This window comes from Mastacembelus armatus, chromosome 5, assembly GCF_900324485.2.
Source record: "Mastacembelus armatus chromosome 5, fMasArm1.2, whole genome shotgun sequence".
Taxonomy (NCBI): Eukaryota; Metazoa; Chordata; class Actinopteri; order Synbranchiformes; family Mastacembelidae; genus Mastacembelus; species Mastacembelus armatus.
This window is the reverse complement of record NC_046637.1, coordinates 22846528-22860069: the sequence shown is the minus strand read 5'-3', so window position 1 is coordinate 22860069 and position 13542 is coordinate 22846528. Positions and strand designations below refer to the sequence as shown.

General features: G+C 39.1%; 2 protein-coding genes across 2 annotated transcripts; both read right to left on the bottom strand.

The window, feature by feature from the left end:
* Positions 1 to 1478: 1478 nt before the first annotated feature.
* On the bottom strand, positions 1479 to 6533 carry otop1 (otopetrin 1). Its single transcript, XM_026307310.1, has 6 exons — positions 6161 to 6533; positions 5838 to 5974; positions 5466 to 5524; positions 5125 to 5255; positions 2761 to 3665; positions 1479 to 1727 (listed from the first exon to the last, which is right to left on the bottom strand). The coding sequence occupies exons 1-6, from the start codon at positions 6531 to 6533 to the stop codon at positions 1557 to 1559; spliced, it is 1776 nt and encodes a 591-aa protein (XP_026163095.1). The 3' UTR covers positions 1479 to 1556.
* Positions 6534 to 8676: 2143 nt separating this feature from the next.
* tmem128 (transmembrane protein 128) lies at positions 8677 to 13364 on the bottom strand. Its single transcript, XM_026308125.1, has 4 exons — positions 13186 to 13364; positions 11742 to 11874; positions 11142 to 11303; positions 8677 to 9517 (listed from the first exon to the last, which is right to left on the bottom strand). The coding sequence occupies exons 1-4, from the start codon at positions 13283 to 13285 to the stop codon at positions 9418 to 9420; spliced, it is 495 nt and encodes a 164-aa protein (XP_026163910.1). The 5' UTR covers positions 13286 to 13364; the 3' UTR covers positions 8677 to 9417.
* Positions 13365 to 13542: the final 178 nt, after the last annotated feature.

The window sequence follows — 13542 nt, the reverse complement described above, 5'->3', positions numbered from 1 at the left end:
CTTCAGTGGGCAGGATCTTCCCTACTGTAGCCTACATATGAGTTTACCATTTCATTGTAAGACTTTGTATCACAGTATCTGGCTGCATCCCTGCATTCATCACAGCAGAGTTACAATAGGCAATGAAGCATTGATTTGATATAGAAATGTACAGTACAGCTATACTTAATGTGCTTTATATCAGAAAAAAAAACAAGTAATGCCATAGACTGAGATGGTTTTTATTGCTGATCCTGTAGGTGTAAACAAACACTCTCTGATCTGGTCTAACAATTATCATGATTCCATCACATTTTATATTGGTATAATAATCCTGAAACTATTCTAATGTAAGAATCCCATTTTGACAATACAGACTCACTTGATTTGAACAAACCAGTGCCTTTTCCTGTTAACATACATGAAGTCAAATGTTTACATTTTATAGAATCAAAGTGTTTTCTGACAGTAAATTTGTTAAAATATTATGTGGATACAGATCACAGGACTCAAGTGTAATCAAAACAGTGCTACACTGTTACATAACTTAGAACATAACTTTACATTCAACTCAAGAGAACAGGTAATCAGTATGAAAGAGGACACTGATGTGCCTTAAATGACTGAGAGAGATGCAGGTGCTACTTCTGAGAACTAAATAGTCCAACCCATTAATATTATTCATAATATAGTGCTGTTCAAAGATTGTCATTATCCTTGTAACTCAAGTATTACGATACAGCTATTAAACTATTTGAATCACTAAGTAAATGAGAACCATATCCATATAAAGAATCCACATTAATAAAAAAAACTTGTCAAGTGGTACAGTGATGTACTTGTGGCTCTGAGAAATACAGTACTATTAACATACAAGATATTTTGGCAGGTGTTTCGATGGTTTCAGTGTTGTACTTTTAGATATGAAAATCAAGTGAGTATTCTATTATGTACTTTCAGTAACTAACATGAAACAGTACAAAATGTGGGTGTCAGAAAAGCATAAAGATTTTACATGATGCAACAGAAGAAGAACCTACACAGCAAAATTGCCAATGTGTGAATTCTGAGCTCTGAGTGTGTTCATTTACTGCCAAGAAGTCTGTGTGCATCCACTGTTCACATAAAAAACTTTTGTTTTAACACTGGTCATTTTGATGTGTACTGGATATCTGTCCAGGGTGTACCCCTGCCTTTTGCCCCAAGAGAACTGGCTCTATCAGATCCCTGTGACTCTAAATAGAAATAAGCAAATATAGATTGATGGATTTTGCTGTGTACTAAAATGTGACTACAGAACAGAAAGTACAAAAGGGCTATTTAAAATTCTTGAAAACTGGGTTTCTTTACTTTAATAAGAGTGGCACTCAATACAGCATTTCTTCAAGGAACACGGTAACAATAAGTTCTAGGTCTTCCTTTGTAATCCCCACACACAGTAATCTATGTTTTGTTTGCCCCAACAGCTTGCTTTCATGTCGGTTGGCATGTGACACAGATTGTCCTGTGCTGCAAGATGTTCTTGGGAGAAGGTGGTGGCAACTGTTCTTGTGCACTGCCAATCATCTGGTTTTCTGTCAGACCTGGCGGAACACCTCAAAGAGGGAGGCAACTGAGTGCATGCGGTAGAAAAGATTCAAAGGAATGACAAAATTGAGAACTGTTGTCCATACGCTGAAGCCGTACAACTCTTGCTCCAACCCATTGTCGTACTGTGGCCGGCAGCCAAAGGCAGGAAGGATCCAGAGCTGCAAGAAAGACAGTACATGCATTACAATTTAATTAATAGATTTTTTTGTCTGGCCACTGAAATTTTATCACCTCATAAGGTTCTGGCCACCCCTGCTTCAGCATTCATTTTTCCTTTGTTTTGGTCTTTCTTAACTCCTGAGTCAGGTATGTGGGTGTTTTGCTGCTTTGTACTCCCTTATGTTCACAGGCAAGTAAATAACTTTGACTGCATGTTGTTTAGCACTGGGCAGGTAATGTACAGTGAGTTTATCAGAGTGTTTCTCGAATAACTGATGGTGAAAGCAATGGCACTGAAAATAAATAGCATAGCTGTAGACAATACAACCAAAAATAAGGGCTAAAAGGTGCTGAAACACTCTGTACAGTTGAATGGAATTAAAGAGTTTTTGCATTAGACATACAATAATTATTTTAACTAATATTTGTATAAAAATATTGATTAGAGTAGCTCAGAGGTTTAATGTGTAATATTTATAGCAATCCATTAGCACAAATTGAATATAGTATTCAGAAATATGTTGTCATTAGTGTGTAATCACTGGAAAATACCAACTGTTGCATTTTGTTAATCTGAGAATGAGCCTTTTAAATCTACATAGGGAATGGGTCTCCTGTTACGGAGGCAGCCATGTTGCGCCACCACATTTCTACAGTACCCTAGAATGGACAAACAAAACACTAGCTCTAGGCAGGAAATTATGTTTTGTTTCAAAGTTGATGGCCACTGTACCCTAGCTCATGCCTGAAAATAGGGATGGGGTGTGAGGGGTGCATTCTGCAATCTCACTACTGCTAAATCTTTCACATTTTATACACTGCACCTTGAAAACATCCATAAATAATTTCACCATCTGATAAAGAAACTAAATTAAAAAAACTTTATAGGAACATTACCTGAATTTCATTCAGTAAAGAACTAAAAGTATGTTTAAAATGTTTTTAAAATACCATTACTTATACAACAAACTTACATTCACTGTCAGTAGTTTGAATCTATATTCACTTGTTACTAATTCTTTGTTTGCTCACCGACATGTTGCACAGTATCAGGAAGATAGCAATGTTCTTCAAGACTTGCTTCTTTACTTTGAGAGGCTCCACTACTTTGTTCTCTCTAGGCAGCGACACCTCCAGAGGTTTACTCAGAGATCCGCACGCATGTTTGCTGTCCTCCTGCTCGTTGTCTAAGCTGACACAGGGCCTTTCTGGAGTCTCATAGGCTTGGTTGATTATACCATTGTATGGTGAAGCTAATGAGGAAGTAACAGTGAAGACTTCTGGAGAAGTTGTTAACTCTGGATCCTCCCTCTCTCCATCCTCCTTCTGGCGGTAAAGAGACTCTATTATAAAGACATTCTGGATGTACTTCTCCAACACAGTAAGCACAGAGTAGGTGAAGTTCATCCATCGGTAAGGAGGGTCATTACTGGTGCTTAACACAGCCACTATGCTGCACCAAGCCATAAGCCAGGAGCCGACAGAGGATCCAAACAGAAGCTCTGTGTCCAGCTGTCTGGAAGGGTTCTTGGAAGTGTCCATTGGCATGTGGTCCACTCGGTATATGAGTAGACCTGCAGCACCAGCAAAGCACATGAGCGCCAGAATGACAATGCCATAAATGTAGAACATGGAAATGGCTGACAGCCGTGTTTGGAGGGACTCCATATGAGTTATGTAGACCACCAGGACCCCGATGGTGCTGGCCAAGGCAAGCAGACCCATAACAGGACCTATGGTCAGACAGTGGTTTTTGGTAGCCACCCTTTTCTGGTTTGAATGCACAATAGTCCGTCCAATGTTTTTCCACATGACAAAAAGCATTGCAGAGACAAAGATGTGGTATTCAATGTTGAAGGGATAGAGATAGGCGAGGCTGTTGAAGAACATGTTGCAAGTGCTGGTGGTGCAGTTACAGATAGGCTCTGGGTCCAATACTGAAAAATTAAAAACAGAAACAAATGAATAAGAGATGACCGCTGCTACAACAACAACAACAACAAATAAAACACAGATTTTTATGCTGCCCTATCACAAAACATAGACAAACATAAATATCAAAATATGCATAAAATTGTATAAGATAAAAATGTCAGACACTAACAACAGTGTACAGGATCTCACAAGTTTGTGTCAGTGAAACATGTCAGTAATGTTTTGTGTACAGTGATATAGTGCACTTTACAAAAAGTGTTAATGAGTGACTGAACATTTATATAAATCCAATTTAATTTAAAATATTTCAAGAGATGCAGGTTAGGTTTGTTGAATGTTGACATTTTGTTCCAGTGCAATCGTATTTGCACAATTATAACAGACTAAGCATTAGAGAGCATTAGAAGCAATGTTTCCCAATTTGTTTGTCAAAGTAAGGTTATCTGGATCCTGACTCAGTCCATAGTGTTTATCTGCCAAAGTTCTTTTTCCTTGTTCTGTTTTAACCTGAAGAGATGAGATTATCCAACAATTACAAAAATCATTAGAGGGTGAGCTGAAACAAACAAAAAAAAAACAACAAAAAACTGTATTTGTGTCAATGGAATCATACATTGTTCCAACCCTCATGTACTCACACTCTTGCTCTGGACTAATAATTAAATCCACCAAATCCACACTGAAGTCAAAACAAAATATTTTTTATACATTAGTATTTATATCTTTTTAATAGTATGCCTCTTAACTGACCTCTAGTACTCCCAATTTGCATCTTGATTTACTTTAAATGTTTGTGATAAAACTTAAATTTGAAGTTGTATGTAAAAGACGGTACTTTTTAGTGTAGTGTGGCTTTAAAATATCAATCCTGGCAATACACATTTTACTTACTTTAGCCTGCCACAGTACACTGTAGTAATACCGTTACTCTCTAGAGATCATCTCAACCAAACCTAGACATGTCCACCTCCCCACCCCCCATTACCCCTCACCCTCCAAAGGCTACCACTATGGTCCTGCATGCTTTAATTAAAAAGGAAACAACAGTCAGGGTGCAGCCAGCCTCAAAGTCAGCCGGATATGAGGAGGAGCAGTCGAACCCCCCAACCCTAGGCTTAGATGTATCAGTTACTGTAATTGCAGCACCCTTGGGAGTAAGCAGCCTGGGGACAAAGCTGTCTGAGGTCAAGCAGGGGGTTGTCAATGAGAGTGGTGATGGCTGAAATGTGGGGAAAGGGCTAGGGAGGGGGGGTTCAGCACTAGCAACGCTGTGTGTCTCCTGAAACCTAATAGAGAAACGTTTGAAACAAACAAGACCCACTGGACCTGCTGGGCTAACCTCCCTTCCCCTCACAACCCTCCCCTCCTTCATTTTCCTTTTATCCATTGAAGTGAGACCTCAAGTGGACTATTGTACTTTTCTTCCAGGTACAAGCTGGCAATCGACCCCTTGGCCCTTACCTATGGTGAGATTTGTGAATCCCAAGGCAGTGAGTCTTCTCATACGGTTGTTCATGAAATGTTCGGTTTCTGACATCACACCGTGGCACCACAGGATGAAGTTGGTAAAGACTGCATGCATTACCCCAAATCTGAGGAGACAAACAATTGAAAACAAGGCTGATCTATCACCTAATAAGATGTAGGAGTGTTGTGCATATGTGTAGAGTTTATATTTTTTGATAACTGTGATTTTGTGAGATGTTTCACAAATCTGATTTCAATGTTTTTACGATTTATAGGTAAAATAAAAAGCATACAGCAACAGATAGTCTTATTATAATATGACATATTTGACTTACCTGTCTAATGTTTTAAAGCTCTTGATGACATCCTTGATGTGAAACCAGAGAAAATGCACCTAAATAACACAAGACACAAAACTGTACTACAAAAAACTAGGTAAATTATTATTTGTTATTTAAAATATACATTATTAAAACATACAAAAATACAAAGCTATTATTAAAGTCCCTTCCCAGATCATATACACTCAATAACATGAACAAGGATAGGCTTATGTTGTTGCACCAACTCTGTACTTTCCCCAGTAACAAAGAGCACATTATTCAAAGACCTATCTGGTTAACGGGACCACAGAAAAAAGACACAGTGTCTTAACACAGCTGAAAGATTGTCACTTTATTGAGATAAAAGTGGTGTGGTAAACTTACCTGTGCTATAGTGTGAGTTGCATGGATGACAGGATATACCGCGAGTACCGGCGACGCACAGGCGTCTTCCCCAACATAATACCCGACTCGGAAAGCATCCATAATTAGTGTAAGGAGTGCAAGGAGAGTCAACCCACCTACCCATGAACAAGAAATAATAATTTCGTTATTATTTGCACTAATTAAAAATCTGTTTATATAAAGAAACAAGTAACTTTTCGTGCTTTCTTAAATTTGTCAAACTACAAACACGTGGAACATGATGACATTAATTTGGTACTTTATTTGTTGCTGTAATTTTGCGCGTAATCTTACGCACTCACCTCTTATCCAGCCTGTGGTAGCATGGGCATCTTTCTCGGTCGGTGCGTTCTTCTGTCTCTTCTGCACCAGGATGTACCACATCATCCAGATCAGCTGGAGGATCATGAGGCTGGTGAGAAAGGACAGCAAGTACTCTTCCTTGATAAGAGGGTTATGGGTCGCATTGCCCAGCATCAACGCAATCCCGACCAGCAACAAATTGGTCCCGTATTGCCCGCTGAGGATCTCTGCGTTCTTCTGCGGAAAGTCTTCTGACAAATTGAGTTTTAATTTGGAGAAAATCTTCTTGTCGTGCTCGGAGCTGGATGAAGAAGAGGAACTATTACAGTACTTGTTCAAAGACATAATATCCAGGCCGCTGTCTTCCACCATGGTGGCTGACTTGTATAAAAATCGCAGTGTCCAGTTAAGAGTAAAGTCAAAGCGGCGCGCTATAAGTGCATTTGAGAGAGGCCAGCTGCGTAACCTATTGCTACAAGGTGGGCATTCAGGCGGATAGGTACCGTGCCAAACATGCTCATTCAATCTTCAAGGTCCTGCTCAGTGGTCACGCATAGTTCCAATATCCAGCCTCGCCGAGGATGGACATGTTAGATGCCATTGTTATCTTGTATCATATACTAAAATATCTGGTCATGTAACAGGCTCAGGGAGTCACTGAAAATGGTAGATTGCGTTTCAGTCTTCGGTGCTGACACTCCCATATGTTCCAGAGAGCTTGCTGTGCCAACCATTGACCGCCCATAAAGCAAATAGCTCTAAGCTTGGAATTATCCACAAAAACAGAAAAAAACGAGCGTCGCCCAAATCCACCTCCCCAGAGCTGCCAGACAGTCTTTCCAAGTCTGCTGAAAATCCCTTCAGGGTGGCTATCGGGTGGTGAGGCCTAGGTGAGATTATTAGCTGCTATTTCACAAGCATGTGATTTTTATGGGCTGGAGGCAAGTGACCTGTCCTGACTTCAATCTCTTCAAATACAAGACCCACCTCTTCAGATCCTTATGTCCATTTGTGGTTGAGACTTGGTGGTTATGACTTTGCTCTCAAGGTGGGAAAAAGAAGAATCAGATTTCAATGGTCAAAGTCACAATAGCTTTTTGTGAGTGGATGTCACAAAAGAGAACATCAGCACAAAGAGCTCTTATCGATATCACAATGTAACCAATATAAATGCCCTGGGCAGTTGCGCAATCAGCATAATACGTGTTTCCTGACATTGAAGTGATTAGTGTGGGGATTGGGGTGGTACAGAAGGCATTTTCAATTTCTTTGAAATTTGAATAACTTCAAAAGCACTACCTTTCTAAAAGTACAAGACTAATTGTGTTGTATTAGTAGGCTTGTTCTATTTTCAAAGGCTTTGGGACAAGTTGTTGGATGATGTTTTTATTAGAGTTAGGATCCTCAATTCGCGCAGGAAAGGGGTAGCTCTTTAATTCACAGTGAACAAACCTACAACGTTTGAGGTCAAGATATTAAAAAAAAAAAAAAACAAACACGCAATAATAAACAATCTTTGGTATTTTTCAGCCTTACCTGCTCCACGCATGTCAGGCAGCATGAAAAACAGCAAGACGTCCCTCACGTTCCTCCACAGGGGGATAGCAGTGCGGCATTAGTACACGAGTGGGTCGTCCGCGTGCGCATCTGTATTTAACCACCGTTTTCAATAGGCTGTAAACCGATGGGTTCACACATGCACGACTTCAACATCCATCAGTCCATATTTAAATATCTGTTTTCCTATTTCCCTTTAGGAGCACCTTTGAGATTAGAGGGGGGGAAGCAGCAGAATCTCACGCGCAGCTGTCATGAGATCAATTGACGTGCACGTCAGATGTGTTTTAGGTTTGGTTAACATAAGCCTCTTAACTGCACATTTAAACACCATCCGCCTGCTAACGATTTTTTGATCACTGAGAGTCAGCGCGATAAAGAAAAAGAGTAAACTCAAATGGGGCCATTGATTACGTCTGAACATTGTGATTGGATTTGGAAGTGCTCTGTGTGGACACGTAGGGCGCATCCCTGAAACAATCTCGGCTAATGATTCTGAGTGCAACAGGTTTCATTAAAAGCTATAGTCAAAAACATAAAAGCTGAAGATCATTTTCAGTGCTCCGTGAATTTCAGACGTAAATGTTGCTGCTTTAACTCTAACTCCAGCACACTGATTTCACCGGAATAGACTTGTGCAAATGAAGGTGGGCATAAAATAGAAACACATACACTTTTATCAACATGACCCAAAAACAGAGCAAGATACACATATATGAAATGAATGGCAGGGCTGTTTGCTGACTGCATTGCATTTCACAGGTGTATATACCAGTAGCATCCAAACTGAATTATGTTTAAATGTAGTATTGATATATGTAACAGGTCAAAGTGCAAAATAAGATTCAAAAAATTAAATTAAATCACAGGTCTAAGTTAATATCTTGCACCGCTGTTGCAAAGAAATAATGGCTTTGTTCTCTGTCGTCATTTGGCAGGAAATAACAATTCTACACAGTTCCTTAGTTCTAAATGTTTAATAAAGACAGAAATATTTTACAGAATATAAGCAGATGTTTTTACATACTTAATCACAAACTGGCTAATAAAAATAAAAAAGATTTTTAAACCTGGGTTTTCTTAACAGCTGGAACACTGTCATGTTTTTTTCTCCACTGCTCTGCACAGACAAATTTCACTGCAGACATTGACATGTCACAGCAGGAAAAGCACAGGTGTCATTAATAAAATAAATAGTGGCTTTTTCTCCTGTTTCAGGGCTCTGACATTGGGCATGCTCACTTACTGTTGGGGCTTCCTGGGACACTTAAACAGAACAGAGCCATCTTTAATGTGATTACTAAAAACTCTGCTTTTCTACTGCTAGAAATCAAAATGTTTGCTGTGAGAATTAAAAGATTCATTACACTCTGACTTCAAAACTCTTGAGCCCCATTTCCCAAACATATCCATCACAGATGTGTGTAAGCAATAGGGAAAAACTATTAAAACCCAGCAGTGTAGTTACAAAGGTGTGATTCTAGAGTTGCAAAACAAACAACCAAAGAAACAATGATGTAAAGTTGTGATTCTTCAGTTATGAAGCATGGATTAAATATGTTCAAACATGTTTAAACGTTTAATTTCACTCCGAATGTGTTCAACGATTTCAGTTCAAATATAGTGTTAACATTCAGTGAGAATTACAATCAGGACAGCAGAGTTAAATTTCAAGTAGCTACATTATCACCTGGCTCATTCATCCAAGCAAAGAAATGAACATGACCACACCCATGAACTGTGTGAAGAGGATGACGGGAGTGAAGAAGGACCACACTGGCCACAGTGCTATGTTAAAGCTGCAAGAGAATCACAAATATCACTTAGAAATATACATTTAATGTGACTTCATGTTTGTGTAAGTAAATACTTTTTTTATATAGGTTAATGCTGCACACCAGTGCCTCCAGCTTTTTACAAGAGATAGAGAATGATAAGTCCAACTGGAAGTGGATTCATGATGTAAAAAAGGTGGATTATATAATAGCAAGTCAAACAGTCTAATTTCCCCACAAACTCATGTGACTTTTCAGATTTAAGATGTTAGAGATCAAATAGACCACAATAGTCAGGAGCAACATATTCATGCACAGACTAATATCCCCATCTCAATTCACATTTGATGAATGGACCCATCTACATTCATGACCATTGCTCTACTCAGCCACTCATCAACCACTAGCAATCCAACATAGTTAAAAGTAAAAAGAATAAATGCAGCTGAAACACCTCAATGACAAAGGTCCCACCTTGTATTGTTACAAGATAAAGACCTGTTTCAAATTTATTCTTGCGTCATCAGTCCAGCCTGTCACTGATATGCAGAGACATGCCAGATGGATATGCACTTCTGTAAATATTGTGAGTTTTAAAAAATTAAAAATAACTGGTTCTACATATTCAAATAGCAAACAATACACTGTGAACGACTTGTTAACCAATTGCATTTTTATGCTTCAAATAAACAAAATGTGTTAGTTCAGTGCAACACATGCAGATTTATCTCCATCAAGCATTTTTCTTATGTGGGTTTAAAGTATTGCACAACCCCTCAGGTGTTTTTAATTATTATGGCTAACTAAAGAGGAACACAGATTAAGATCTGCGTCAGGTTAACAGCCTGCACATCCACACAGTCTTTAGCAAAGCGCTGATCAGGCCAACTACGTGGAAATACATGCGTGAGTGTACGAGGGCCATTAAGAAATCAAGGGCCCAAAGCTTAAAGGTGAAACAAAATCTGCTCAAAAAGGCTTGGAAATACACTACACCTCTGCCCACATACTTTTATGTGCTTGGGTTATTTTTTGTGTACTGGGCTAGTCCCCTTTGTTCAAGTCAATGAATTTCTTTATGTTAAAGAATACTGTCATATTTTACACAATAGTATGCTTCAGCCTTTGTGGCAACACTGGGATGTATGTTATTATCCTTTCAAATTAGTGAGCATCAACTGGTACTTTCTGCTCACGCTCAAAACTTCGCACTTGCACATGGATGCTTTCTGCTCATGCTCAAAACTTTGCGCTCACACACATATCTGATTGCTTGCACGGATTTCCTCTGCTCGCTCAAAGCTCTGCTCTTTTTATTTAGTTTTAACAGAAGTAAAGAGCAGTGTCATAGTGCTTATGCACTAAATTTATTTTTGTCATTTATGTACTGCAGGTTTTTGTTATTTATTGTGCAACAAATAAGTGCAAAGTATTTTAAATTAAGATAATAACTGAAAAGGAGAGGTACACAGTGTGTTAGTTCTTATAGACTTCATCATACATCTATTATCATACATCTAATAATGTTATGATTTTCTTTGGTGTCTACAACAAAATTCTACCTGTCGGCCTGTTATTAGGAAATTGGAAGATTACAGCACCTTAGGAAAGTTTGCCATTCATTTTTTCACTTCTTTGGCTCTTTTACCTGCATGACGCAGCAATGAAGGCTGCAGTGGTGACAGGAGGAATAGCAGGGTACTCTTGGTCATAGTGCTGGATGCCTTTGAACCACTCCAGGTACACAATGCAAAACATAGCCAGAGACAGGCAGATCCCAAGAAGGACCAGACCCACATTGAACCACCAACTGGAAAAATATGAGTTAGAAGAAGGATTGTTAAAGATTGGAAAGCAACCTGTAGGTTTACTGAAGCTATCAAAATACAAAAGACAGCCTCATTAATAATACCCTAAACAGTTTCCCAGTGGTATCAGGTAGCAGTGGGACCATTGGTATTCAATATACTAATGATACTACTGAGAAGGAAAACAAAAAAAACATCTTTGATTTTATCTTTGAGCAACAACCTTTTGTACTAAAATAAAGGGTTTTCATGAACAAGGCTTACTGCGTGTAAAGGTCAAAAATACAAACTGGATACTGAAAATAAGTGAGGGCGGAAAAACGATCTACTTAAATGCACGAAACACGACCAGCTATCAGTTTACTTTTGAGTGTTAGGAGTACAAAAGACATGGAAATCTGTGAAGGACTTTTTTTGTGTCTTCTGTATAACTCACTAACCTTTTAATATCATCATTCTCCATGATGTTGTGGAGGAAATCAACATAATAAGTCACACTTATAGACGCCACAATCCAGAAAACGGAGTGTCTGTTAATACGAGGAAGTGGTTTGGCATCTTTTTCCTCCTGACCTGAAAGGTAAGAGAAAACAAAACACGCATGAGTAAGCTCTAAGTACCAATTACTGTTTGATAGCTGGTTAAGCACTGTACTGCTGAGTCCAGGAGATATTCACCACAGAGTAATGATTATTCCTCAACAATTCACATGCTCACAAACGTTTGATTACAGTCAAGTCTGGTCAGATTTTATTTCTGTAGCCCAGTTCCACAAGTCAGAGTTTACCAGATGTTAAGACATAGTGGTGGTACCATTTAACACTAACATGCCGCATCATTCAAAGTCAACTAATACTAAGAAGCACTGAAGGGTTGCAGCACGCTATCTAATAGAGTCCATTTGATATAGCCCCCTCCCACCACCACCATCACCACCACCTTGGGGAACAGTGATATTTGCTCATTATATCAGCACAGCGGTTTATCGGTCAGGTTCTATCCACTTCCTTACCAAATATGAGATTTGCCTTCCCTTAACAGAAGGAGCTAAATCTCTGCTTTTCTGTTTAAGCAGCTTTTGATGTGAAACTGATAGCTTCCCTTGAGGTAATCTTACTTCTCAGAGAACTATTAATCTCTATAATTTACTGGTTGATTAAACGTATCATAGTGTTGTTGGCTGCTGAAGTGCCTCAGCTACTTGGTCGACTCTGTGCAGAGTTCATAATGAACTCCATGCACTAGACTAGAAGTATTTGACCTACATCTTCAATCAAAGTTATGCCTTGTATCCATCTCCAATACAAGATACAATATCCCCAATATCACCTTGCCACAATAACCACTGGCGGTATGTAAACAGGCATGGTTGAGTCCCTTTCTTGTATTTCGGTGATCAGTTTACACTGCAAAAGAGATGACCCTTGGATTGGATTGGGGCCCATTGCAGGAGTAGAGTTTCCCTGTATTATGTTGCTGAGCTGTCACAGCGTTTGCTCAGAGTCAAAACAATCAAGAATTGCTGGATTTCTGCCAGTGGGGCCCCAAAGTTAGACAACTGTCCATTGTACAAGCTGCCTACAATGTCCACAATTAGTATATAGCTTAAGTATTCAGGACGGTCGAGCATCTATTCAAAGTTTCGAGAAATAAAAACGTAAAGTTTGTCGAAAGCCCATGTTGTATACTACAAACTGGGCATTTAATAGGGTTAGTGATAAAAATTGTTCAGTGAAGTTCCGATGTGACGAGCACTTGCAGAGAGAATGTCAGAGCTGTGTAACGTTACCACCGTGTTCATAACGTCACTGATCGCCTTTAACGTGAGCTCTGTCAGAAAAACGGTGAAGGTTGGCTCCTAATTCGTCCCAGTATCAGGCTTACTCTTTTCATCTTCATCACCCGATGCCGTTGCTTGCAGAAGCAGCTCTGCATCTCTCTTAAATCTGTTTCGTAACGTTGCCAGCTCACTGTCATTAAGCATCCTGCTGCTGATGCTGCCTTTAAACTGCGTTAGCTCCCAGAGCTAGTTAGCTGCTGAGCAGAAGCCACTTCCTGGTAGACGCAGAGTCGCTGTGTGCTTACGCAATTAAAAGCGACAGTCGTAGTTTTTGTTTTTGAAATAACTAAATTTAGTAAAAATCAAAGCACTGCTGCTGAAAAGTCCTAAAAACATATGTAAAAAAAGAAACAATAAACTCCTTAATCTATTAAAATTAAAAAGAGTAAATATTTAAATTA